Consider the following 24,190-nt stretch of genomic DNA (forward strand, 5'->3'; position numbering starts at 1 on the left):
GCTTAAAATGAGATATAAAGTTAGCATGAATTAAGACTGATAGTTATGTTTACATACATTTTTTGAGGCAGACAATTTTCTAAACATTTTAAGTAAAATTCCCTTGTCAGATTTTACAGTTTAATACTTTCTGATAAAACTGCATTGGAGACAGTTTGATCGGCGAATATCTCTCTTTAAACCAGATTCAGATTACAGTAAAATGTCTTTCTACCCCTCAAAGATGTTTGTCTTTTCTACAGGTTTCAGGAGAGGATCAGGAGTCTTGTTTACCTTCACTGGAGCATTAGAAAGCAGCATTAGAAAGCAGTGCATACTCAGCAAGGAACTGATCTGTGCAGCAAGCATGTCTTTAAATAAAAAGGTTTGCCTGTCTGGACAACAGAATTTTGTTTCAAGGTAAAATTTAAGATATATATACTCTCAAAGCACTGTTACCTGTCCTTTTACAATATCCTCAGACTTTCTTCACTGCATCACCTGAGATAGAAAACTAATCACCATCAAGCCTCCTGTCTGTTCTACCATACATGCACCACGGGAGCCCCGGTCGTTGCACACACTGCCACACTTAAAAAGGTAGAACATTAGTGTACAGCATGTGTATTGGTTCCAGCGATTGAATGCCGAGGCTTGTGCTATTCTTACACTTTCTCTGTCACTCTGACCCTCTGTGCTCTCATGAGACAGACAGAGAGTGGTGACTGGAATAAAAAAAACTGAGTTAGTAGCTAGGTAGATAACTGAGCGAGCTCCTAAAAAATCTTCCATTTGTCTCCACCTGTCCACCTCTCTCCCTTTTATTTTACTGACTAAATAATTATTTACTACATGACTTGCAATTTAAAAAAAAAAATAATACTGCACTTCTAAAAAAATATTCTCCTTGTCCAAAGTCTCTCCTGCAGCTGGCCGGGTTACATATCTTCTGACAAACTGAACTCATTTTTCCTGCCACCTGCTGCACATGCCCTTTCACCTCCCTCTTTCTCCTCCCCTTCCCCTAGTCGACTTTCCAGGAGCCTCCCTGGACTCTCCTCCTCCTCGGCCCCTCTGACCTCCCCTCCTCCCTCCCCTCTGTCTCTCGCTCCCTGACAACTGCCAGCCCCTTTACATTTTAGGCGTTTCACTGGCCCTCAGATCAGAAATGGCTCACAACAAGTACATAAAAGTAGCTCTACTTTGCTCTCTGCAGCCCCTCCACTGCCCGACCCCCTCCCACCACACAAACACACACACACACACACACACACACACACACACACACACACACACACACACACACACACACACACACACACACACACACACACACAAACACACCCCTTCACTCACAGAACTGACATTCCCGTAAAAACTTGCAGAGCCAATTAAGGCAACTTAGCATTACAGCCCAACAAACAATGCCTGATTAAAATAAGTAAAAAAGGCATAAAGATTCGACTTGCCATGCTCGTCAATAACTTTTCTCTTCCACTTGTCTCTCCGCATAACACCATGTTTACACTGTATGTCGTATCCAACCACATGCAATCCATACTGAGGCTTTCTGTGGCTGCTATAATGAGAATCCAGGTCATGAAAGGTTGCATGTTAACATTTTTCTGCTCCCACACAAATCCCACTTTAGGTTATGATATAAGAGCACAATGATGACTTGTATGTTTGTACCAACAATTAAGACTTTTTGCTCATTATTTCTTTAATTGCCGCCTTCTTGTAGAAAATCTAACATTTTGTGAAAAAAATGTTATGGAACAAAAAGCTAAATTTTACAACATCTCTTGTAGTGTATATGAAGTTCTAGAGATGTTAATCCACATTTATTTAATCCTATTTACTATTTTTTGTCAACACAGAAACATTTGCTGCTTTTGGCAAAGAATCCCCAGTTGTTCATAGGTCAGGGTTGCCAATTCTCATGACAGATTTTGTCTGTCGTCTCTTCTCTGCTCATTTAAATCCCCAAATTAAGCCTTTTTAGATACATCTCTTACTTTTTCTTCACACGTCTCTCTGCTCCTCCGCCATTGCTCGCTTCCTTTGAGTTTATTATAAGCTCCTTCGCACCTCCTATTACACACCTTCTGGTGTCTCATGCCACAACACACACACAAACATACATGTGTATGCATGTACACACGCTCAATTTCTCACTCCCACATGCACACATGCACACATGCACACGTGCACTATAGTTCCCCTCCTCCATTAGAGTTATAATTAATCCAACTACTCCAGTGACAGAGCAGAGTAGCCCCTGCAGATAAGGTTTCAGCTGTTGGCTGTTTCAGTGGTTCTCTCCTTATTTACTCAGACAGACGTGTGTGAATATCAGACCATGTGGTCTGCAAAGGAGCACAGTTTGAATTAATCTAAGTGTAAAAGTCTTCTATTGGGTGTGCATGTGCACAATTAAGAAACGGGATTCCAGTTTGCAATCTCCTAGTGTTGAAGAACCAGATCTTCTGTGCACATGCACTAATAATCATTATGATTTGTATTTTAACATGTTACACATTCAATTAAGGCTGAAGATGGAGATAAGTACTTTCACAGTGTATAGATGTTTTCCTCTAATGACTACATATTGGGCGTAAATTCATGCAGACTAGATCAGGCTGCAGAATTTAATACAATCAATTACAAATACTCAATTTAAAATGTAATTAAATTTCATGACTGAAATAATGAAGCATCACATATTTCACACAACAAAGTTCTCCTCAGTTGTATCAGATGATTTTCTGTTCTCTTGTATTGATCACCATGATGTAAATTGAACTCTTAATTGGCATTTTGGGGCTGCAGCAGGTTCCTGGCTGACCTGTCAGTCAGTTGTTTGGGCCCTGGCTCTCTCTGTGATCTAAATCTGTTCAGATGAGGGCAGCATTTTCCCGTTTTAAGGCTGGATGAGGCCTACTTGCAGCAAATCTATAACCCTGGTTGGTAGCAACTGGCGTCTCCCCCAGAAAACCCCCACTGAACCGCGCGCACCTTATACGGCCCTCGAGGTGGGACCGCGAGGCTCGATGGGAGGTCAAAGCGACAGTTCCATATATGGCGCGCGCTCTCTTCTCGTCGGGGGCGCGCACCGTTGGTCCTCTCCTGTCACCCAATGGAAGGGGCCCCCACCTTCCCCTGCGCGGGGCGCGCCTCCTTGCTGCGCCCCCACCCACTCCGCACCCTCGGCCTGTCAGCATCCTAATATGGCAGAGGGCCGGGATGGGGGCCAGTGCTGAGGTTTGTGAATGGTGGAGCTCGGGTATATAAGGTGGACGGGCCGCAGAGAGGATTGTAGCTGGTTCAGCAACAGCACTGGTTGGGTCTTTCTCTCCGAGCCGCAGACACTCACCCTAAGGTAAGACCCTGCTGGGACTCCTGAAGCCTCACATCCAGACTGGGACACCAGACTAGGCCTTGAACACTGGAGCATCTACTGGAAAAGGAGTTAGACAGGAGATCCAGGGACAGGACGCCCAGGACCAGATACTGCTGGAGGCAACATGGGCAGCTCCACTGGAGGATAGAGTAGACTGTAGGAGAGGCTGGATGCTGGAGGAGAAGGGGAAGACTTCTAAATAATTAACAGTAGGCTGAGATGTGTCAGTGGTGGACAGGAGAAGATATTATATTATTATTATATTATTAATATATTATTATATTATCTGAACTTTCATCTTTGGAAATTTTTGATAAATTTATAGATAACGTAGAGTGGCTGACTTCAGCATCTTCAGAGGTGTAAAACTGAAGCCTGAAAAGGTGCTGATGCAGCAAGACGCAAACCTTCAGATCAATTAAAAAGCCAGGATAGCTTACCTGAGGCAGGTGATAATGACATAGACTGTTAGTGGATTAAACTGAACACAACTCAGATCTTTAATTTTGTTCAGGTAAATTTAGAATAATACAGAGAACAGATCATCAGTCGAGACTCATCAAATTCAGATACATATCTGAAGGAAAACGGTATTCAGTATTGTTCACTTTAATGTGATTTTTTAGGTTTATACGGGCATACGCCATGCGTAATGGCCTGGTGTCAGTGCGCCATGGATGCGTTTAGCGCAAGGCATGGGCCTGATCATGTTTAAGATCCAGAATTATTATTTTTTTCAGTAGGCCTAAATATTTTTTTTAGCATTATTAGTCTTTGCAATTAAGCCTGGTGTGAGCTTGCAGGAAACAACATTTTTCTACACATTTTGTATTGCCATGTGCGCTTGAATTAGTGGGCTGAGCTCTTTTTCTCCTCCCCTCTCACAGAAGCCAACATGTGTGACGACGATGAGACTACCGCCCTTGTGTGCGACAACGGCTCCGGCCTTGTGAAGGCTGGCTTCGCCGGAGACGATGCCCCCAGGGCCGTGTTCCCCTCCATCGTTGGCCGCCCCCGTCACCAGGTAAATAGCGGAGGAAATCTCCACACAATAAAAGGAAAAAACAACTATTGTAGGTTATGGGGAAAAAATTAAAATAATCACAATTATTGTAATCATTAAACTGCTGTCAATTCATCTGTAAAAATAAATTCGATCAACACCAGTTTTTAATAATAATAATAATAATAAGAAGAAGAAATTCAGACAGTTGTACACAATTTGGCAGAGGGAAATAACTGGAGAAAAGAACACATTTAACTGAAATTTCAATATTTTAGTGTAACAATTTTAAAGTTTTTAAAGTTAGAAACTCTCCGGTGATAACAGCGTGGCATTATGTATTTTGAGCTATTTAAATCTGACTCCTTTTACCTTCAGCAATGTGGCCTTTGACTCCTTGAGACTAAATTTGTCACAGATGAATCGACAGTCACACAATTGCTCTCTGTCTGTCTCTGTGACCCACGCTGTTATTTGGCACATCCACGCAATGCTCAACGTGCCTTTTACATCACACAGCAAAGACTTTAATCTGGGCAGAAGAAGGTCATACCTCTGTTTGGATTATTTGACGTAACATTTCCATTATCTCGCCCTCTCCTCCCCCTTCAGGGTGTCATGGTCGGTATGGGTCAGAAGGACTCCTACGTCGGCGACGAGGCCCAGAGCAAGAGAGGTATCCTGACTCTGAAGTACCCCATTGAGCACGGTATCATCACCAACTGGGATGACATGGAGAAGATCTGGCACCACACCTTCTACAACGAGCTGAGAGTTGCCCCCGAGGAGCACCCCACCCTGCTCACTGAGGCCCCCCTGAACCCCAAGGCCAACAGAGAGAAGATGACCCAGATCATGTTTGAGACCTTCAACGTCCCCGCCATGTATGTGGCCATCCAGGCTGTGCTGTCCCTGTACGCCTCCGGCCGTACCACTGGTAAGACTGACAGCAACAAACAGCTGCTCATCAAAAACACACAGACGCAGCTTCCTAAACACACATAACATAAGGAGGAAAAAGCCTTTATGATAGAACATAATGTAACTGATACATGTAAATGATAAAAATGATGTAACGATAATAAGCAACACATAATATTAACTGCGCCTTAATGCGCCAAATCCCCCTGGTGCCAATTTGCGCACGACTTTTACGCACAGTCGGCCAGCCTTTCTGGGACTGTTTAAGCTCTTTTACGCCTCTTATAATTCATACACCCAGTGTGTATTTGTAACGATCCACTCCCTCACCCACTTTAACCTCAATTTTACGCACAAAACTGAAATGTTTGAGGACTCTTACACGCCTGGACTTTACTAAATTCTCGCTTTGCCTCTCTCCAGGTATTGTGCTGGATGCTGGTGATGGTGTGACCCACAACGTCCCAGTCTATGAGGGTTACGCCCTGCCCCACGCCATCATGCGTCTGGACCTGGCTGGTCGCGATCTGACCGACTACCTGATGAAGATCCTGACTGAGCGTGGCTACTCCTTCGTGACCACTGGTGAGGAACCCAGCCTCCTCCACTAATGAAGCACCTGAAAGAAAGGAGCGAAACATCAGATATAGACACTAAATTATTAACACAACCTCATATTTTTATTATAGTGGCAATTTTGGAGCAGTTTGCTACACATAACAGGGATAATTAACAGCAACCTGACCAGCAACAGTAAAGAAAAAAATATAAAATTGATAAAAATGTCACAGACGTAGTGAAAATTGGATGCAGCTGCGTGTTCAAGAAATACAAGTTTCAGCTTCAGACATTTAACTTTTGTAGCTCAGCGCACTTAATTAGTCTGCCAATACACAGCCGGTGTTTGTCTGTGATCTCCGCTGTTTGTCACTCTGAACAAAAACTCATCAACTTGTCTCCCCACAGCTGAGCGTGAGATCGTGCGCGACATCAAGGAGAAGCTGTGCTATGTGGCTCTGGACTTCGAGAACGAGATGGCCACCGCTGCCTCCTCCTCCTCCCTGGAGAAGAGCTACGAGCTTCCCGACGGTCAGGTCATCACCATCGGTAACGAGAGGTTCCGTTGCCCCGAGACCCTCTTCCAGCCCTCTTTCATTGGTACGCCACATAATCCTTAATTTTTCCCCTCATTATTAGCAGCACTGAAGATATCGCCCAAAATTAGATACTCTCCCTCTTTTTAACACTTGCCCCTCTCACCTTACCAGGTATGGAGTCTGCTGGTATTCATGAGACTGCCTACAACAGCATCATGAAGTGCGACATTGACATCCGTAAGGATCTGTATGCCAACAATGTGCTCTCCGGCGGTACCACCATGTACCCTGGTATTGCTGACCGTATGCAGAAGGAGATCACTGCCCTGGCCCCCAGCACCATGAAGATCAAGGTAAATATCATGACAACAAAAACTTTATGAAATATCTCAAAATTAAAAGTTTTGAGCACAGAAAAATAAGGCGCTGACACTTTATTGATCAATTTTTCTCCTTCCCTCTCCTCCAGATCATTGCCCCTCCCGAGAGGAAGTACTCCGTCTGGATCGGTGGCTCTATCTTGGCTTCCCTGTCCACCTTCCAGCAGATGTGGATCTCCAAGCAGGAGTACGACGAGGCTGGCCCCAGCATTGTCCACAGGAAGTGCTTCTAAATCCTCCATCTTCGTCTCCAGCTTCTCCATCCTTTACACCACCAGCTACTATCTGGAGATTAAGCGAGAAGGAGGAACAACCTCTGCGGCACAGCAACAATCTGCTGTCAATGGACTGTCTGTCTGCGCTATTGACATTCATATGCATGTTTTATCCTCTTAAAATTTGCATATTTTGTTGCTGTTTGTTGTCTGTGTTGCACGGAGAAAGGCTGTGAAAATCCACCACTGAACCATGCATCCACCCAAAAAAACTTTAATAAAAAAATAAGAACAACATGTTGCCCAACACATGTGAATGTAAGTGTATATACATATTGATAATTTATTAAAGTCCATTATTTGGTATTTTCGACCATGGCCTTGTTTTTCTATAAGAGGGAGGGATGAAAAACAAAATTTGGTAAAATTTTAAAAATATAAATACTGGAATAAGGACAATTTCTTGCAAAAGGGTACCTTTCAAAAAAGATTCCGCCTTCAGAATCGCAAGAATCATCTTAAAATTCACTGAAAATCTCAACAACAAAGGGGGAAATAATGGTGAAATTCACCAAAATCAACATAACAATCTAAGGAGAATCATAATTGACACTGCAATTAGCCACACCAACTGTGTGACACACACTGCCTCATAAACCAATCAGCTGGTTGAGGGCCAAGGGTAGGTTCACAGGGGTCGATAGCTGGCATGACTCCCTTCATCATAACTGAATGGGTGAGAGAGAGGGAGACAGGGCGTCCCATCAGCCACTGCAGGCTGGGGGGCTGCTGGATGACGGAGGTGAAAGGCGAAGCCTGAAAGCTCCGACAGTCGTAGTTTGACTTGCCAGGAATGTGCCTGGGCAGCAGCAGCAGCTCCTCTTTAGACCGAGCGGATCAGTAGCATGGGACACCTGACACCCGGCTCTGAATCCCGTTGAGCTGCCTGTCCCTGCACCCATACGCGCAGCCCCGGGCCCCAGACCATCTTTAGACAAAACCAGACCCCATGCACACTGCGGCATCTCCGTGGCCCTACCTTATATGCATAGAGGCTCAACAGGTTATCTGGGTGTGGGGTTTGGGTCCGGGCTAATAGCACAATGGAGTGTGATGGGCGCGTCTCAAGCGCGCACCACCCTGTGTCCACCTACCAGACCCAGCCTAATAAAGACACCCCTCATGCTGTTACTTTGACGTTTTATTTTCTTAACATCTCGACTCCAGGTGCAAATAGACCTATAGCAGACAGACTTGAGTGCATACATGAATATTAAGCTAGGCATGGTAGGTTACTTTTTGGAGGCATTAGTAGCCATGTAAAGCAAGTGGTGGAAGAACTATTAAAAGCCTTTATGTAAAAGCACTAATAGCACCCTGTAAAAATACTCTTTTAAAGTCCTAAATGGTACTTTAGTAAAAGAATATATTTTCAGGGAAAAGTGCTTTAGATATTAAAAGTAAAAGTACTACATACAGAAAAACAAACAAAACAAAATAAATAAAAATAAAAACCCTCAAAAATATTTTAATAAACAGACACTCCCTCCCTAAAAAACACCCCAAAAAACTAAATGAAAAAAAAACCCTCAAAATTATTTAAAAATAATAGAACCCACCCCCCAAAACACAAAACAACCTAAAAATTACACATATATAAAAACACTGACAAAACTCAAAATTATGAAAAAAAAGACTTACATGTTTATCAAAATAATTGACAATTAATATTCTGCCAGCCAACTGATTGACTAATCAACTAATAATTGCAAGTTACTAATATAAACTGCATTTGTTTTTGACAAAACATCATAATTTATAAACTTTAATGCAAACATCTAAATTTGTAATTAAAGATTTCAAATAAAAGTAGTGAAGTAAGAAGTTCAATATTTTCCTCTGAAATGTAATTGAATAAAAGTATAACGTGACATGAAAAGAAAATACTCAAGTACAAGTAGGCTACCTCAGATTTGTACTCAAGTATCTACATTTTAGCAAACTCAGTTTAGCTAATTTACGTGTTGAATCTGTGCATACTGTCTAAATACAATACAACGAATTATCTCTCCATCTTCCTTTTAACATTTGATGGAAATCATTATCAGCCAAGTCATCTGTAACCGCCTTGACCGCATTCCTGACATCCCGGCCCGGGCCACCTGTTGCGGGTGTGTTTGGCTTTTTAAAAACGTCCTCGGGCGGGCGGAGCTTAGAGACGCAGCCTGTGATTACAGCGGCAGCGCCGTGCAGCCAGCGACAACGCCATCTGTTCTGCTCTGCTTCCGTGAAACCCGAGCCCAGTGTAAGTATATATACCGTACACAAATTTAGACTCTTACAGCCCTGAATTTCTGCTGTCAAACCGGACACTGTGATGGATGAGAGTCGAGGGATTGTCAGTGAGATTTTACGTTTGGCTGCTACCTGCGAGCGCTTACAGGCGATTATCGGTGCATCATGTAGTCATATGATCTACAGACATCTCTGCAAATGACACGGACACATTTGTTACAAGAAGATAAAATGTAGCAACGGGCAATTGATTAACCATTGACACTCTGTTACGGTGTAATAGTTTATAGTATACAGTCCAATATGACGATTTAACACACAAGCCTTTGAATAAAAAACATTGTATTTCAGTAATAAGGAAATGAGGTTGTAAGGATTTGTAACACAACAGGTTATAAAACCATGTGCTGACCAACAAAATCAAATAGGTGCTTCTTAAAATTACACACCGATACCATCCAGTAAATTCTATTAGCCTATTTATAGATTTTATTATGAATGACAAATGCACCCTCTTTAACAATATGGTAGAACACTTGTTTTATTCAATGTGTACACGTGACTATCTTCTGGACTGATTTTCAGTTGGATCTCCAAGCAAGAACATATCACATATCACAGAACCTGATTTGTCAATAATATTAAAAAATCCAAATGTATCCAAGAATGAACAATATGTAATTAATTTGCTCATAATTATAGCCCCCCCACCTCTCTTTTTCCCTTTTTTTTTTTTAAGAAATTGCCCTCGTATACCACTTTTAAAAAATCAGATCTAGCTTCATATTTTAAAACAATATTGAACTTAAAGATAAGTAATAAAAAAACAAAAACTATTACTTTATGCAAATCTTACAGCTTTATTAGATAAGTAATTAAGTAAACCCATGTGTGTGCTCATACTTGTGTCTATTTTATTTTATTTGTCTGTCTGGTTTGTATTGACCATTGAATATACAGTTTTCAACACTTTAATAAAACGATTTTAAAAAAACCCAAAAAATATATTCTCATCCAGTGATTACAGCTGACCTTTATTTTGGAATACTCGTTTAGACTGCCTGAGCCAATCAGCGGAGGAGCTAGGACCTACGTCATCGCGTTCAAGTAACGTCTGTTTACTGTCAGCGCTCGGTAGCGGCAGAAACGGACGGTTACTATTAAAAATTCAGCTTTTTTTTCGAGTAAAGCGCCAGTAGGCTTCACAGAGGAGGTGAACCGGTCTATAATTTTGTCAAAGCTAGTCTTTTATGTCCACACCCAGCCCAGAGAGGTGAACTCATCCCGGGGAGAGGGTGAAGTAGGCGGGCACTGTAGTAGAGGGGGAAGCCTCCAGCTGCTCCGCTATTGGCTTTAACTGACTCCACATTATGGTTTAAATGTCTGGCGGTGATACCAAACCTCAAAGAAAACATCGTAACTTACATATACGAGAGCCTCGTTTAAGCTTACAACACCTTTTTTTTCTCGGTGTTGCACATAGACATGTTATTCGCGAGTTAGCTTTTTCATACAGTTTGTGTTTTTCAGTTCAAGATGGTGACCAAGAGGATCCGCTCGGAGTACATGAAGAAATTCAAAGACCCCAAATGGGAGACCTACACTAAGTGTTACGAGGAGATGCTGAAGTACAGGCTGACCCGCAGACTGCTGGAGCACACACACAACCCCTGGTTCTGGGGTGGCCAGGACAGTGATTCAGACTCCGGAGGGAGAAGCCCCATTCCTCCCAGTAAGAACCAGGTCCGAGCTGAGACCAGTAGAGACAGGACGCAGGCTGAGCTGGAGGAGTGTGAGGGGGCGAGGGTGGACAGAGAGCAGGAGCAGCAGAGAAGAGCCACGGGGTCTGTACCCAGGCTTCCCCTTCAACAGGAGGAGGAGGACAATGTGTCTGCAGTCCATGGTAAATGGTTTTTAATCCTTTGAAACCTGGATCGTCATCGTGTGTGTGTGTGTGTGTGTGTGTGTGTGTGTGTGTGTGTGTGTGTGTGTGTGTGTGTGTGTGTTCAGATGCATTTCCAAAGTCATCTGACCCTTTAAAACCTGAGCAAATTGATTTGACTTTTTTGATTTTCCATAACCAGCTTGGCAAGTGGTGAGAAAATAACCTAAAAATTAGTTTTTTATATATATATATATATAACATTCTTAAAGCAGTTTTTAGGTCATTTTCTTGTTTGTATGGGTTTTTGTTTCAATCAAACCAATTTTCTCTGGTTTCAAAAAGTTAAGATAATATATTGGAATAATGCAGGTTTCTCTGCTGTAACATATCATGTCATTCACCCCTCTCAGGGTCACAGCTTGAAGGTGGCAGAGACACAGGAGTACCAGAGGAGAACAGAGAGCAGCAGACCTCCAGGGAACAAGACAAAGGTAATTTAAAGACAAAAAGTACTGCAAAAACTGTATAGCTGATAAAAATAAACGATACAACATTCATGAGATTCATTACAATAAACGATGAAAGTTTTACCAAACTGCTCCCAGATGTCACAAAATGTCATGAAGTTCTTATAAATAATACTAATATCACATTTGTGAACCATGTGCCACACAGTATATCAAATTGCGTGGGCAGAGAATGCATTACCGCCTCACTATGTATTGATTCATAAATTACAAGAGCAACTTTATCTCTGCATTCTTGCAGATGATCTTTCTCCAAGGAACTTACTGTATGTACACTTGAAATTACCAGTATCAGGCATTTTGGTGCCGCTTTGACCAGTTTGTCTTCTCTATTTGTAGAGAGAGACACTGCAGAACCCCGACCACAGCAGAGTAAACCCCCAAAATCCTCAAAGCAAACATGGCGCTCCCAGCGGGTCAAGCCTGCACCAACAAGGCAGCCCAGGGACGACAGTAAGGAGAGCAGACATCCTTTCGCTCTGTATGGTTCAGGAGAGAAAGATGCAGACATGGCGAGCAGGAAGACGCACAATGTTGGCCCTGTGGCTTCGACCACTGAGGTGATCTTTCTTTCTGTTGCTCTGTGGATCTAAACCTAACAAGCTGTGCTGTGGTTGAACACAAGTGTCAGCGGGAACTGGCAGTTTCTCATGACATTTATTCTCCCGGTAGATCCACGAGTCGGCTCTTCGTGCCAAGACCAGGCGTGAGGTGGAGCGTCAGATCCAGGTCCAGAGAACAGAGCGACGGAGAGCCAAGTCTGCCGATGTAAACAAGGCCAGAAAACTGGTGCAACCAGAATTCAACCCCTGGCTCACTGAGTACATGCGCTGCTTCTCTGCTCGCTCCCGATAAGAAACACACGCAAACACACTCGGCAGATATTCTTACTCGTACATCAGGGTGATTCCAGACAAAAATACAAAATAAAGCCATTATTGCCTACCACCCCTTGAGCTTAAATACCCATAAATGTAGAATAGAGCATGGGGTGGATTGATTCATTAAAAGGCTTGAGAATGTGCATCACTCTCACATTCAGGATATTAACTTACAAAACTTTGAAATTCACTGTGTGGCTTATTCTCCCAGATGTGTACTATCATGTTTTTATATAGATGTTTAAATACATTTTAATATACTGTACAAGAAGAACCATTTTACAGGGTATACACGACTCTTGAAAGAAAAGATTTGAAAGTTAATGTATAATTAACAGATTCATCTACTGTATACTGATATTTTGATTAGAATGAAGAGTCTTAAATGCATTTTACAGCCATACTTTGATGCAGTCCCTTTAAACACAGCTATATATAATGTATACATTATACAGGGATTTTAAACCACAGTGGACTCACACAGAAGCACAGATTCTGCCACATTCCTAAAAACAGTTCTGGCATCAAATGTGAGACCACAAACATGAAGAATGTACATACTCTTATTGTATACACACAAAACCAAACACAGTCGAATTGTTTGTATTCCAAAAAGTTGTGCTAAGCACAGCAAGATGGCTTAATCAACTAAACCTTTTTTCTAACATATATGCAGCTTTCGATGTGGATAAGCATTTTTTTTATTTGTGCTAAATATAATGAATTGATTGAATCACAGAAATCTGTTTTAAGAGTTGTGCAGCTTTTGATTTTCAGATCTTTTAGCGCTGTGATGTCGCTTGTTGTGGTGCAACTGACTTCATTTGGATGAATAGTAACTCACAATCTGTACTCACAGTCAAATTCAAACTTTGCACAATCACAGTTGTACAATGCAGCACATTTACTCATTAGCATTTTACTATTATACATGTTAGTGACAGGCGAGTGTTACTGGAGGGCTCGGATGAATGGTCAGACACCAGCTGGTGGTTAACAGGGGTTTATCTCAACATCAGAGTACTTCAAGTTAAATTAATTAGCTGTACGTGCTGGTACAAGTCCGTCTGCAAAGCACATCTTTCTGCATGCACAGCTTTCTGCTCCTTGTCATCTTCCTGCCTGGCACCTGACTCTGCCTGCTTATGTCAGTAGTGTATCAGACCCAGCTTCATGCTGGTACTTAAAGAGAAACATTTCTGATTTTTTAAAGCTGTGTTATGGCAGTGCGTGACGGTGAATGGTGTTGGAAGACTAAACTCTGTTCATTTATTGCAGCCCGCCAGCTGATTACAGCTGATCTGCTTACATACCCCCACCGCTGAACTGAGGCTGAGGTAACATGTGGCTGACAGCCAACTGCCTCCCTACCTTGAGGAGGTTTAGATGGTAACCGAGTAATTTAGTGATGGAAGTAGAGAACAATACGCGTACTTAATGTTCTGGTGCAAATATCACAGCTGAGCTCTTCTATTTTATGGGTACTGCCAGTGTTCCTCCAAGGTCCAGTACATATTGAGACTATTTTTTACTAGCACTAAGACCCCTTGTTGTGTTGTGCCAAACAACAACTCTAAAGGGAAAAACCTCATGGAGATCAAAGGAACCTCCCACACTGCCAACAACAGGGGACCCAGCCATTTATCCCAATTTTGACTATCCTTAGGCACAAATGTCCAAATCGCACGTTATTAAGACACGTCATTCATAGTACTCAGAGCTGCGTCGACTTTCCTGTGAGCATCCGCTCTCCACCCGCAGCTGATACCCAACCACGCCCACACTGCCACAGTGTCAGTAACCTGAAATAGTTTTATAACAACATTTGTATTTGTTCTTTGGTTGTGTTAATGGGTGTGTACGGTTATAAACTGACCTGGTGCTGTTGCAGTATGAAAATAGATGCGTGCAACTTTCAAAGCCATTGGATGATGGTGAATAGCGTGTTTCTGTGGTACTTGGGATACTGCAGTGTGTCTATTATACAGTCACTGGTCATGGGACTCTTTCAACCAGTAAAATGTAAAACAACCTACTGCTTATTTAGTTTTGTTTCAAAGTATAACAATCAAATGTTGAGGCCAAATTTCTTTATCATTACTGTTACTAAATATGCTTTAGAATCAAAAGTAGAGACATTACAACAAAGGACATTTAGCTAATGTCTAAAAACACAAGTACATAGAGCTGATTTACTGCTTACTGCTTAAAGCCGCATACGCTCTAAAGCTGGACCAAATCAAGCAGCACTTTGATAATCTGTTGTTGTGTGAAATATTATTTGTACAGAATACCTTGCTACCTTTTAAGGTTTCCATGTAAGTTGTTCATTTTTTTGAATCTCTGTATATAAGTTTGTACGTGAGTATTTGTATGTTTAAAACATCAGATAGTTATTTGTACTTAGAAAAGAAGACAAAAATAGACTTTGAATCCTTCAAAACCACAAGAAATCAGATCCCAGTATCCATGACAAAATCAGCTCTGTGCCATTAAAAACTGGGGAAATGTCTTTTTCTCCTTTGCAAACTTAAGTTATTGATGTTATTGTTGTGAATATTGGGCAGAAAAAAGGGGAGGCCTGCGCTTTACATGTGGACATTTCACATTTTCTCTAAATCTTTATTTTGTTCTTGAAAGTCTGAGTTCAGTATTACATTACTTGCAATTTATTTAGTGTTTCAGTGTTTTTAAGTTGAATTATAATAAAGGTCAGACAAACAATGTGAAATTTTGTGCAATACTTAAATAATTAAATTTGAGCCAGTTTGGGTGTTTTAGATTTGATGAAACTTGACAGTCCAACATGAACATGATAGGTTATTCCTATTATTATTAAATTATTAATTTATGTCTTTCTTCATTTGTCACTGAGACCAAAATTTATAGGTAAGATCCTCTTGATACAGTACTTTGACACATGGTTTTCTGGGTTTAATAGTTTATGTATAGTAGTGAATATTCCTTTACAAAAGGACAGTGTCACCTCACATAATCATTCCACTCAAGAAATTAAATCAGTCATGATGAAAAAGAAATAGAGATTATGACCAATTAGCAACAGGAAAAGTGAAGTTCTAACCACTGGCAAACTCCACAGTGGAGATTCAGAAGTGCAAAATATCCAATACAATTTCATTAATATAATTGTAGGATGACACAAGGGTTGAAATTACAAAATACTGTAAAATTTCATGATATTTTATTATGTTTACATTTTAGGCTTTTACCTTACGGTGTACATATTTTATATGGTTCAGAGGAAATGACTGTTGAGGTTAAATGGTGTTCGTGCAAAGCTTTTAATAAATCACTTTTCCACCCGTCTGTTCACTGTTCATCTCTTTGAAATTACACTTATTATTCAGAAAACTTCAAGAAATCTTTTTAAAAGGAAGACATCAATAATGGAACAAAAATGCTTTTCAAAGACAATGCTATATTTGTAGTTTTTATTTTAAAAACATATGCTTTTATCATACACAATAAATTAAAAATCCATGATATTCATAATGACAAGAGAAAAACAGATGTCCATCAGTAAACAAAGGACATGATGATGTCATCAACACAAGACTGCGATCTGATGTGGAGCCGCCACTATCAGATGCATTCTTAAATGATATATTTATACAGTTTGAAGTGTGCTTGATTTAAAAGCTTAATGCATAACTATGAAGGGGCAAACATGTAAAAAAAAACCAAAAAAAAAAACATAACATTAACACAAACACACGTTGTAGTGCTTGAACACACCTATGCAAATCACACCTTTTAGTCTAAATCTTCATAAAACAAAACCCAAGTTGAAGTGATTTCTTGTTGTGAGCTTCATGTGGCTGAACTGAACAAAAAGTATCTTTGGAGACAAAAAACTTGAAATGCATTTCGTTAGAATCACCTCACAGCTAGCAGTGAGGTATTCATGTAAACAGGCATAATTAATAAATGAGAGGGATCAGACATAATCAGTTGTAAGTGGAATCCTGTGGATAAAGAAGTGACTGAGTAGTGAATGCTGAATGTGCCGTTGTAAATCAAAAGATGACATTTAACTTTCACACTCCAAATTATTTAAATCAACCATGACGGAAAGCCAAATGTATCCTCAGAAATATTTCTGATTTTAAAATCTATTAGCTCGGACAATGATAAAACAGCATTTTTTTCCTCACATAAATATCAATATTGAAATCCCCATGTTTTTCCCATTCACAAACATACTGCAAACAGTACTGCCCGTCTATACTGCTTACAAGTCGCCAGTGTATTGTAGCTTAACATGATAACACAGTGGAGCATGAAAACAGATGCTGGATATATCTACTTTAATATACATATAATATCTCTTCATATTGAAATACTCTGCTATTCTGTCTGAGAAAACATGCGTCAGTCTCTATATACAGAAACACTGTACAGTGTATAGGATGCTGTAAGGGGGGGGTTCACAGAGGGGCAGAGAGCTGCGTAAAGAGTCAGGCAGGTAGACTGTTAGAAGGTGTGTAAGAAGGTAACAGAGAAAATGATGGGATGTAATAATGGGTGTGGAAGGCAGGCTGATGATGTCAGTTGGCAGCTGCATTGCCTGTGGGCTCTTTGCTGGGAGAGAAACAGATACAGGGAATGCAAAGTGTATGGGTGGTCAGTAGACTTTTAGTGGTGTGTTTTAAACAGGTGAGGGTTATGTTAACAGGCAATCGGAGCAGGAGGGTGGAGAAATAGTAAAACTGTAGGTGGGGAGGGTAATAAATATGTAAGTGTTTAAAGGAATAGTCCAACAATTAGTTTTCTTGCCAAGAGTTTAACCTAATTTATGGTAGGGCGCTCCACAATTTTGATAAGTGTCGCTCGACAGAAATTGAACAGTCAGGCATCACTTTCAATTTATGCTTCAGTGAAAGGTTTTAAGTTATCTCCATAGTAACCAGAGACCAGAGTAATTTGCACGGACAGCTGTTTAAATCACACATACACATATAAACCCTATCTACAGCGACCGATCAGCTCTCAGTAAATCAGCATATCTCCCACACTTGCTAATTTAAACCGGGAACTGAAATCTATAAATCACTAAATACAAACACTGTCAATTGCTTCCTGTGTCGCTGACATGAATAATTTGGTTCAGTAAATGTCTGCTGTCAGTCAGCCTGGTGAACTGCAGAGTCAGTTTGGATTGAAAACTAGTCTCTCCACTTCATCATTAATAACACTTCCAGTCACATTACGCAACAAAACATGACAGTGTCTGCGACATAACAAAATTATTCAGGTGCATGACGCGAAGGTTAAGTGTCCAGCGACACTTTTTTCTGTTGAAAATATGTCATTTCTGTAGAGCACCCGACCACAAATTAGACTTTAGATGAGAAAGATCAATAGCTCATGTCTGTGAATCAAGTATCAGTCTGGGGCCGAGGGGTTATTAAATAAGCATAATATCTGAAAGAGGGGGGAACAGGTTAGCCTGGCTAGTCCCAAAATCTCAAAATCCACCTACCAAAGCCTTTACAGCTGACTAATCACCAAACTATATCTTCTTTGTCTAACTCAGATGCAAAAGAAAAGACATTTCCCCTCAGTTGTCCATATGGAAGGTAGACTGGAATAGTGATAAGAGAAAAACTAAAATGCATACATTTGGGAGGTAAGCAGGCATGAGAAAAGGTAAGTATAAAGGTGAGAGAGAGGGGTAACATACATGTCAGTAATACATGTCAAAGGTTTGGTCCAGTAGTGGGGCAGAATGTTGGAGGGTGGGCGTTCTCTGGTTTCCATGGAGATGCTCATAGTTCTGAGAGGGGGCGTGGCTGGGAGTACTTTTCAGCTCTCTGCAGGTGCAGCCATGACAACAAAGGTTCTGAAGTTTCCGTGCGAAGGGTCAAAGGTCAGAAAGGAGTCATCAACATAGCAACCTGAACCCTGGGTCCCCCGAGGCTGTTCTTCTCCTGGTCTCCATAAACACATCTGAAACACACTGATCACACACACACACACACACACACACACACAAAGAGAGACAAGAAAAACCACCAAAAAACATTAAATTGCATGCATTGCAACAATGCAGAGTTGTGACTTACCTCCTATTTGCAGGCAAAAAGCTGGTTGAACCAATATTATGTAAAGTCATTGCCATTAAAGGGCAACTCTGACAATGTTCAATATTTTTATTAATAAACCCCATAAAAAGTCCTGAACTAACAATGAATTGATCAAACTAACAAGTACCACAAGTATAGCCAAAGCCTGATATACTTCATTGCTCCCTACTGTGGAATCGATGAACATGGACACTAATTTACTTTATGAGTCAATCCCACATTCATTGTCCTGTTGCTGGAAATATAAACACAAGCACCTAAAATCCGCAGCTGAGCACAGTCACCCAAAAACATGCTATTTACTCTTGTTTGAGTAACGTTTCCTAAAACCAGTGCCAAGCTGTTTTAGCCTTTTTCTATACGAAATAAATAACTCTTTAAACTGATGATGTATGCCTTCAATAGGAACAAACGGTTATAGGGCTGAAAGCCAAATGAACTGGAGAAGACTGGTGCATTGTTAGTTTTGGTCTTTTCATGGGATATATTGTCAGTATCACAATATAGTATATCTACAGAGCCATATCCTATAAGTGAATAGTAAAAGCATGGCAAAAACCTTCCAGAATGACTGTAATAAAGATGTTAAACATAGTTTATTTCACTAAAAGAAGGAGCAGCAACAAAAAAAAAAAACTTAGACAAAATTAAAAATCCCATTTCATAAATCCTTCCACTGTGAATCTGTATTCAGACTGAGGTTTAATCACAAGATGAGTGACAGGAGAGCAGAAGACGAGGAGAGGCTGAGTGCAGCGGATGCACAGCACTGAGAGCACTGAGCAGAATATCAAGTCGCTCGAACTGGCTCATAAACTCTGACACTCTTAATAAAAAACCTTGCTCTGTGAGATAAAACAGCAAAATTAATATCATCTTATGATGCACACAGAGTCCAAACCCACCAGCCCTTTCACCTTGTCTGTGTTTGTAACTCCTCGCATCCACTAGCAGCCACACTCCTGGGTGCCCTGTGGCTGAGCACGACGAGGAGAACGTAGCTGTCGTAACGCAGCGTCGCCATACTGGATACCTGAACCCATCCTCTCTGGATCCAGCTCCCCTGAAAATGAGAGACAAGATTAGTGAAGAGACAGAGACGAGAGAGTGGACTTCACATTTGGACCACCATAAACTCTGAAAAGATGACATTAGTTGTCAGTAACAGTGTTTTTTAAAGATTATATTTTTGGGCTTTTGTTGCCTTTAATGGACAGGACAGTTTAAGCATGAAAGGGGGAGAGAGAGAGAGGGGGCGACATGCAGCAAAGGGTCAAGGCCAGAATTGAACCTGCGACCGCTGCGGCGAGGATTCAGCCTCTGTGTATAGGGCACCGCTCTATCCGCTGAGCCACCAGGCGCCCCTGTGATAGTGTTTCTTTAATATCAACTTAAGTTATTTCTGACTTTAAGTGTGGAAATCTCAGTTAAAACTGCGACAGTGTTGAATCAGTAGTCATATCTAAGCCTGCTGTTGAGCCTGTCAGGATCAGAGGGGATTTAGAGTCGGGGGTGAGGGTTATAGGTGAGGACCGCAGTTCCTACCTGACTCTATCTTGTTGAGGATTTTCCGAGCGCACTGGACAAAAGCCTCTTCAACGTTCTCTCCTGTTAGAGCGCTGGTCTCCAAGAACATAAGCTCTGATGCACACACACAAACACACACATGGTTTTTCAGTCCTCTGTAGTCCTAATAATAAAATGCTGTTAGTCCGAGCAGCATCATTTTTACAGAACAGAAGTGAACTACAATCATTTCAGAAAAATCGAGGTGATAATGACATGCCTAAAAAAATGACGTTAACAATATCAGGTCCACATTTGGAGCTCCCTTCTGCTGAAAAGAAACTACCAAAGTTCAACAACCAAAGCGTCCCACGTTATCACAAACTTACCGTTCTCCTGAGCAAAGCGGGAAGCCTCCAGGAACGTGACCTCTCTGTCTGCATCCAGGTCCTTCTTGTTTCCGCACAGGATGATGACGATGTTCTGACTGGCCAGCATCCTGGCATCACTCAGCCACGTGGTCAGAGCGTTGTACGTCTCTCGACTGCAGCATGCGGACAGGTTACATTTTAGAAAGAAGAGGGGACTTGACATGAAGCAGATCTGAAATTATGTTCTGTAGTCGGCTGAGTTACCTGGTGATGTCGTAAACTAGCAGAGCTCCTGCTGCTCCTCTGTAGTAACTCCTGGTCACAGACCTGACACAAACACACAAAGATGTATCGCGTCAGTGTCTTTCAGTATTTTGTATTCTCTGCTTTGCATTTTGCAAGACACACAAACAGAATAGCTCCTAGTCAATGTGAGCAGGTGGTCAGATATTGTTCAGTAACTTGGTTGCAATGTGGCTCTTGGATAACAAACTTTCTATTCATGTAGGAAAAACTAAAAGGCATTCGCTGCAGTTCAGCTTAAACATTTAACATTCTTCCAGTGGATAAAAGGTTGGTGCAAATTAAGATGGGTGTTTCCCACAAGACTGTGTACAGATCTACACCGCCCTACCTATCCTAATATTTAATTTAGTAAAAAAAAAAACCAAAAAAAAACAAAACACACCCAGAATGCTAGAGGCCTTCTAATAAATTTTATTTCTGTGAGATCTGAACCCTTCTCTCTGTCGTAAATAGAAATGTAGTAAATAAGACTTAAAATGAATGTAAGCCATAGAACAGAAATGATGTACGTGTTGAGAGACCATGTAGAGTTATGTCCCTACCTGAACCTTTCTTGTCCTGCAGTATCCCAAATCTGCAGCTTGACCATTTTATTGACCACATTGATGATCTTAGAGCCAAACTCCACTCCAATCGTGTGGTTGGATTCATCCTTGACTGAAAAACGAAATAAAACATAGTTTATTATTAAATAAGAACAATACACAGTGATGGCCTACAGTGTCTCTTTTCAGAGAAATTCATCGTACAGTGATTATAATCTGGACTCACATCTCTCACATTTGTTTTCTCTGACCTAAAGCTGATCCAATTTTCATGTTAATATGTGCTGATTATTAATCACTACAGTGCTGCATTAACATTCGAGGTCAGAGAAGCTGTCTGTAATCAGTAAATAATGAACAGTGTGTTGCATGTTTCTCACTTACATCTCTTCTCTATGAACTGGTGCAGCAGACAGGATTTGCCTGTTCCAGCATTCCCAATCACCAGGAATTTAAACAGGAAATCTGCAGTAGGAAAACACAGATATAATGGTGTCTACATCCAACATAACCCAGTTATTTCCAACTGTAAAATGTTCTGCTCAGTATATATCCTGGCCAGAATTCTTTAATTAACAGAAATAATTTCATGTTTTTGCGTTAAATAACAAAGAGCAGCTGAGAATCTTTGTTGGATTTTATGAATCTTAAATATTGATACCAGTATTGCCCTCTAAAATCAAAATGAACACCACATAAAAGGGTAACTGGCAGGTCCACCAGACACACACCCAGGGGCTTAAGGTGTAAGGGGGACCCAATGGCCCTCATTCTGCGAAATGTCACATAGTACCTACTTACCAGGAAGAGATTCAAAATAACCACAAAAGGATGCAAATGAACTGTAAACTGAATGAACTGTCCTTTATTCCTTTTGCAAAGAGGCTGCTGAATGTTGTCAGTAGTCTTTTTAATTGACTTTTATTTTGTAACCATATGGTTAATTATTGAGTCTGTTTTCCTCACATGGCTGGAAAGCCCATGCATACGTTTTATGAATTTATTTAAGTAATACGCAATGCATTAGAAAGTCTTATTTACTTACTTATGTATTGAAGCATGGGATTTTTTTTATTTCTTAAGTTATTGTCCCATGTAAGTAAGTATGCACAGGACCACACGAGGTGCCAGTGTGCATCTTTGCCATGCATTGATGTTTCTGACGTACTACTTCTTTTGCTGCTTGCTGCTACCAAGAGATGCAAAACATCAACCACTGGCCCTCTGTTTAATAACCCATTCCTACCATAGCATCCTAAAATACACCAGATCGTAAAGCTACACAGTGGTATAGAGCACTTAGGACTCACCCACATGGATGTGGTCGAAGTGTATACAGGACTATCTAAGCTTCATCTCAAAATCCTGTTCATCCCGGTGTAAAACGCTGAGGCTAGGACATCAGTCCCCTATAAACCATATAATGACCTCAATAGGTATCCCTTACATCCCTTGCTTTGTGTCTGTTGTTACAGGATACACAGCTCAGTCAGATCTTCAGACCAGCTCCATCATCATCAGCCCTGTCTGTCCTCTGGTCCGCTTCCTGTCCATACCGCTAACCTCTGAGGGGTTTTGTAACCTCAGAAACTCGACACATTTCGTCCGCACCGCCTCAGTAAAATCTACTGTATAGCCTCTGTGGTGTTACTTGCGCTGACATGGCATCTTTAAGGCCAGCAGCCCTCGGTTAGCCTGTCAGCTATCTGTTTACGGTGAGAAAAAACCTCTCTCGGCGCACCTGCCTCATCCCATCTATCTCTGTGGCTACATCCAGACGTTAATGGTGGACACTTGTCCAAACAGCCTCCTTACCGTATGACTCCGACATCGCCAGTGTGGCGTTTTGACAGCAACAAGGAAGGAAAGGAGAATTAGAAGTTGACAGATGGATAGCTAGCTAAGTAAAGGAAAATAGTCCTGTTGATGATTTCCGCGGATTCCAGCTGATTTTTCCCTCCGACTTCCCGTACGTTCTTTTTTCAAAATAAAAGCCGTCCAAACGGGCCGATAATTGTAACGTCTTATAGCTGCCGCGGAGTGACGCTGTTAGACCAGCTGACAGGTTTTAAAGCTTCTGTGTGGTATATACAACAAATAAGTGAGTACTCAAAGTGAATAAAGTCTTTGTTTGACTCTATAAACAAGTCCGTTACCTTGAACTGGACAGGAAAATTAACGTCGGATTGACTTTGCGTAAGTATAATAAGCTTATGACAGTTTACTGCAACTGCGTTAGCCTGTTTGTTTAGATAAATGTTTAATATCGTCACATGGACATGTCTGGGAATATTTTCTTACTAAGCCTGTAGTCACATTCAATTTCACAATCAACTGGTTAAATATTAATTATACAGGTGATGTGGTCACTTTTAATTAACCCTACCTGTGTGAATTGACAGGATATACGCTGAAGAGGGCGTCACAAGACGTCCTTGTGCCAAAAATTAAAAAGACAAATTTGACCCCTGTCCTCGTCTTTCTTTAACTCAATTATTTGCTTAACGTTTGTGTTATGAAACCATAGCGTGATTATTGTTGACTTAATGACTTCTACAATTAACTCCAGCCAACTTTAAAGAATGACAAAAACATGTCCATATGACCCCTGTCAGTCAATTGTGTTAAATTTGACATAGCCTGTTATTGTAATCAGTATTACTGCTTGATTAATACTTTGTTTTCCCATTTGTATATATTCTAAATAATCCTGAACTGCACCAAATGCCCGTTTACCCCATAATACATGTTACCAGGCAGCGTTTAGGT

General features: G+C 41.0%; 3 protein-coding genes across 5 annotated transcripts; 2 read left to right on the plus strand and 1 right to left on the minus strand.

Moving 5' to 3' along the window:
- Nucleotides 1–3,203: 3,203 nt before the first annotated feature.
- acta1b (actin alpha 1, skeletal muscle b) lies at nt 3,204–7,364 on the plus strand. The gene is made up of 7 exons (XM_042497699.2): nt 3,204–3,361; nt 4,270–4,406; nt 4,998–5,322; nt 5,730–5,891; nt 6,273–6,464; nt 6,575–6,756; nt 6,873–7,364. The coding sequence occupies exons 2-7, from the start codon at nt 4,278–4,280 to the stop codon at nt 7,014–7,016; spliced, it is 1,134 nt and encodes a 377-aa protein (XP_042353633.1). The 5' UTR covers nt 3,204–3,361; nt 4,270–4,277; the 3' UTR covers nt 7,017–7,364.
- Nucleotides 7,365–7,505: 141 nt separating this feature from the next.
- Nucleotides 7,506–15,913, plus strand: ccsapb (centriole, cilia and spindle-associated protein b). 2 transcript variants are annotated; one of them, XM_042497818.2, is made up of 5 exons: nt 7,506–9,303; nt 10,824–11,196; nt 11,589–11,669; nt 12,045–12,265; nt 12,378–15,913. In XM_042497818.2, the coding sequence occupies exons 2-5, from the start codon at nt 10,830–10,832 to the stop codon at nt 12,558–12,560; spliced, it is 852 nt and encodes a 283-aa protein (XP_042353752.2). In that variant the 5' UTR covers nt 7,506–9,303; nt 10,824–10,829; the 3' UTR covers nt 12,561–15,913. The 2 variants fall into 2 exon arrangements, with proteins under 2 accessions (XP_042353752.2, XP_087934377.1); XM_088078251.1 differs by lacking the exon at nt 7,506–9,303 and having other exon boundaries at nt 10,380–11,196.
- Nucleotides 15,914–16,021: 108 nt separating this feature from the next.
- Nucleotides 16,022–23,396, minus strand: rab4a (RAB4a, member RAS oncogene family). Of its 2 annotated transcripts, none has more exons than XM_042498015.2 (8): nt 23,237–23,396; nt 21,806–21,886; nt 21,419–21,533; nt 20,835–20,897; nt 20,589–20,743; nt 20,239–20,334; nt 19,599–19,756; nt 16,022–18,566 (listed from the first exon to the last, which is right to left on the minus strand). In XM_042498015.2, the coding sequence occupies exons 1-7, from the start codon at nt 23,250–23,252 to the stop codon at nt 19,641–19,643; spliced, it is 642 nt and encodes a 213-aa protein (XP_042353949.1). In that variant the 5' UTR covers nt 23,253–23,396; the 3' UTR covers nt 16,022–18,566; nt 19,599–19,640. The 2 variants fall into 2 exon arrangements, with proteins under 2 accessions (XP_042353949.1, XP_042353872.1); XM_042497938.2 differs by having other exon boundaries at nt 19,611–19,756; nt 23,237–23,395.
- Nucleotides 23,397–24,190: the final 794 nt, after the last annotated feature.

Source organism: Plectropomus leopardus, chromosome 1 (assembly GCF_026936395.1).
Source record: "Plectropomus leopardus strain MGB_pleo_1.0 chromosome 1, ASM2693639v1, whole genome shotgun sequence".
Lineage (NCBI taxonomy): Eukaryota > Metazoa > Chordata > Actinopteri > Perciformes > Serranidae > Plectropomus > Plectropomus leopardus.

Bases quoted from the DNA above. Each gene is read 5' to 3' on its own strand.
- acta1b (XM_042497699.2), top strand. From the start codon at position 4,278: ATGTGTGACGACGATGAGACTACCGCCCTTGTGTGCGACAACGGCTCC. The intron at 5,892-6,272 runs GTGAGGAACCCA...GTCTCCCCACAG, and splicing joins CTACTCCTTCGTGACCACTG to CTGAGCGTGAGATCGTGCGC. The intron at 6,757-6,872 runs GTAAATATCATG...CCTCTCCTCCAG, and splicing joins CCAGCACCATGAAGATCAAG to ATCATTGCCCCTCCCGAGAG.
- rab4a (XM_042498015.2), bottom strand. The intron at 20,744-20,834 runs GTAACTCAGCCG...CGCATGCTGCAG, and splicing joins CTAGTTTACGACATCACCAG to TCGAGAGACGTACAACGCTC. The intron at 19,757-20,238 runs GTAGGAACTGCG...TCTCATTTTCAG, and splicing joins CCTCAACAAGATAGAGTCAG to GGGAGCTGGATCCAGAGAGG.
- ccsapb (XM_042497818.2), top strand. From the start codon at position 10,830: ATGGTGACCAAGAGGATCCGCTCGGAGTACATGAAGAAATTCAAAGAC. The intron at 11,670-12,044 runs GTAATTTAAAGA...CTCTATTTGTAG, and splicing joins CTCCAGGGAACAAGACAAAG to AGAGAGACACTGCAGAACCC. The intron at 12,266-12,377 runs GTGATCTTTCTT...TTCTCCCGGTAG, and splicing joins CTGTGGCTTCGACCACTGAG to ATCCACGAGTCGGCTCTTCG.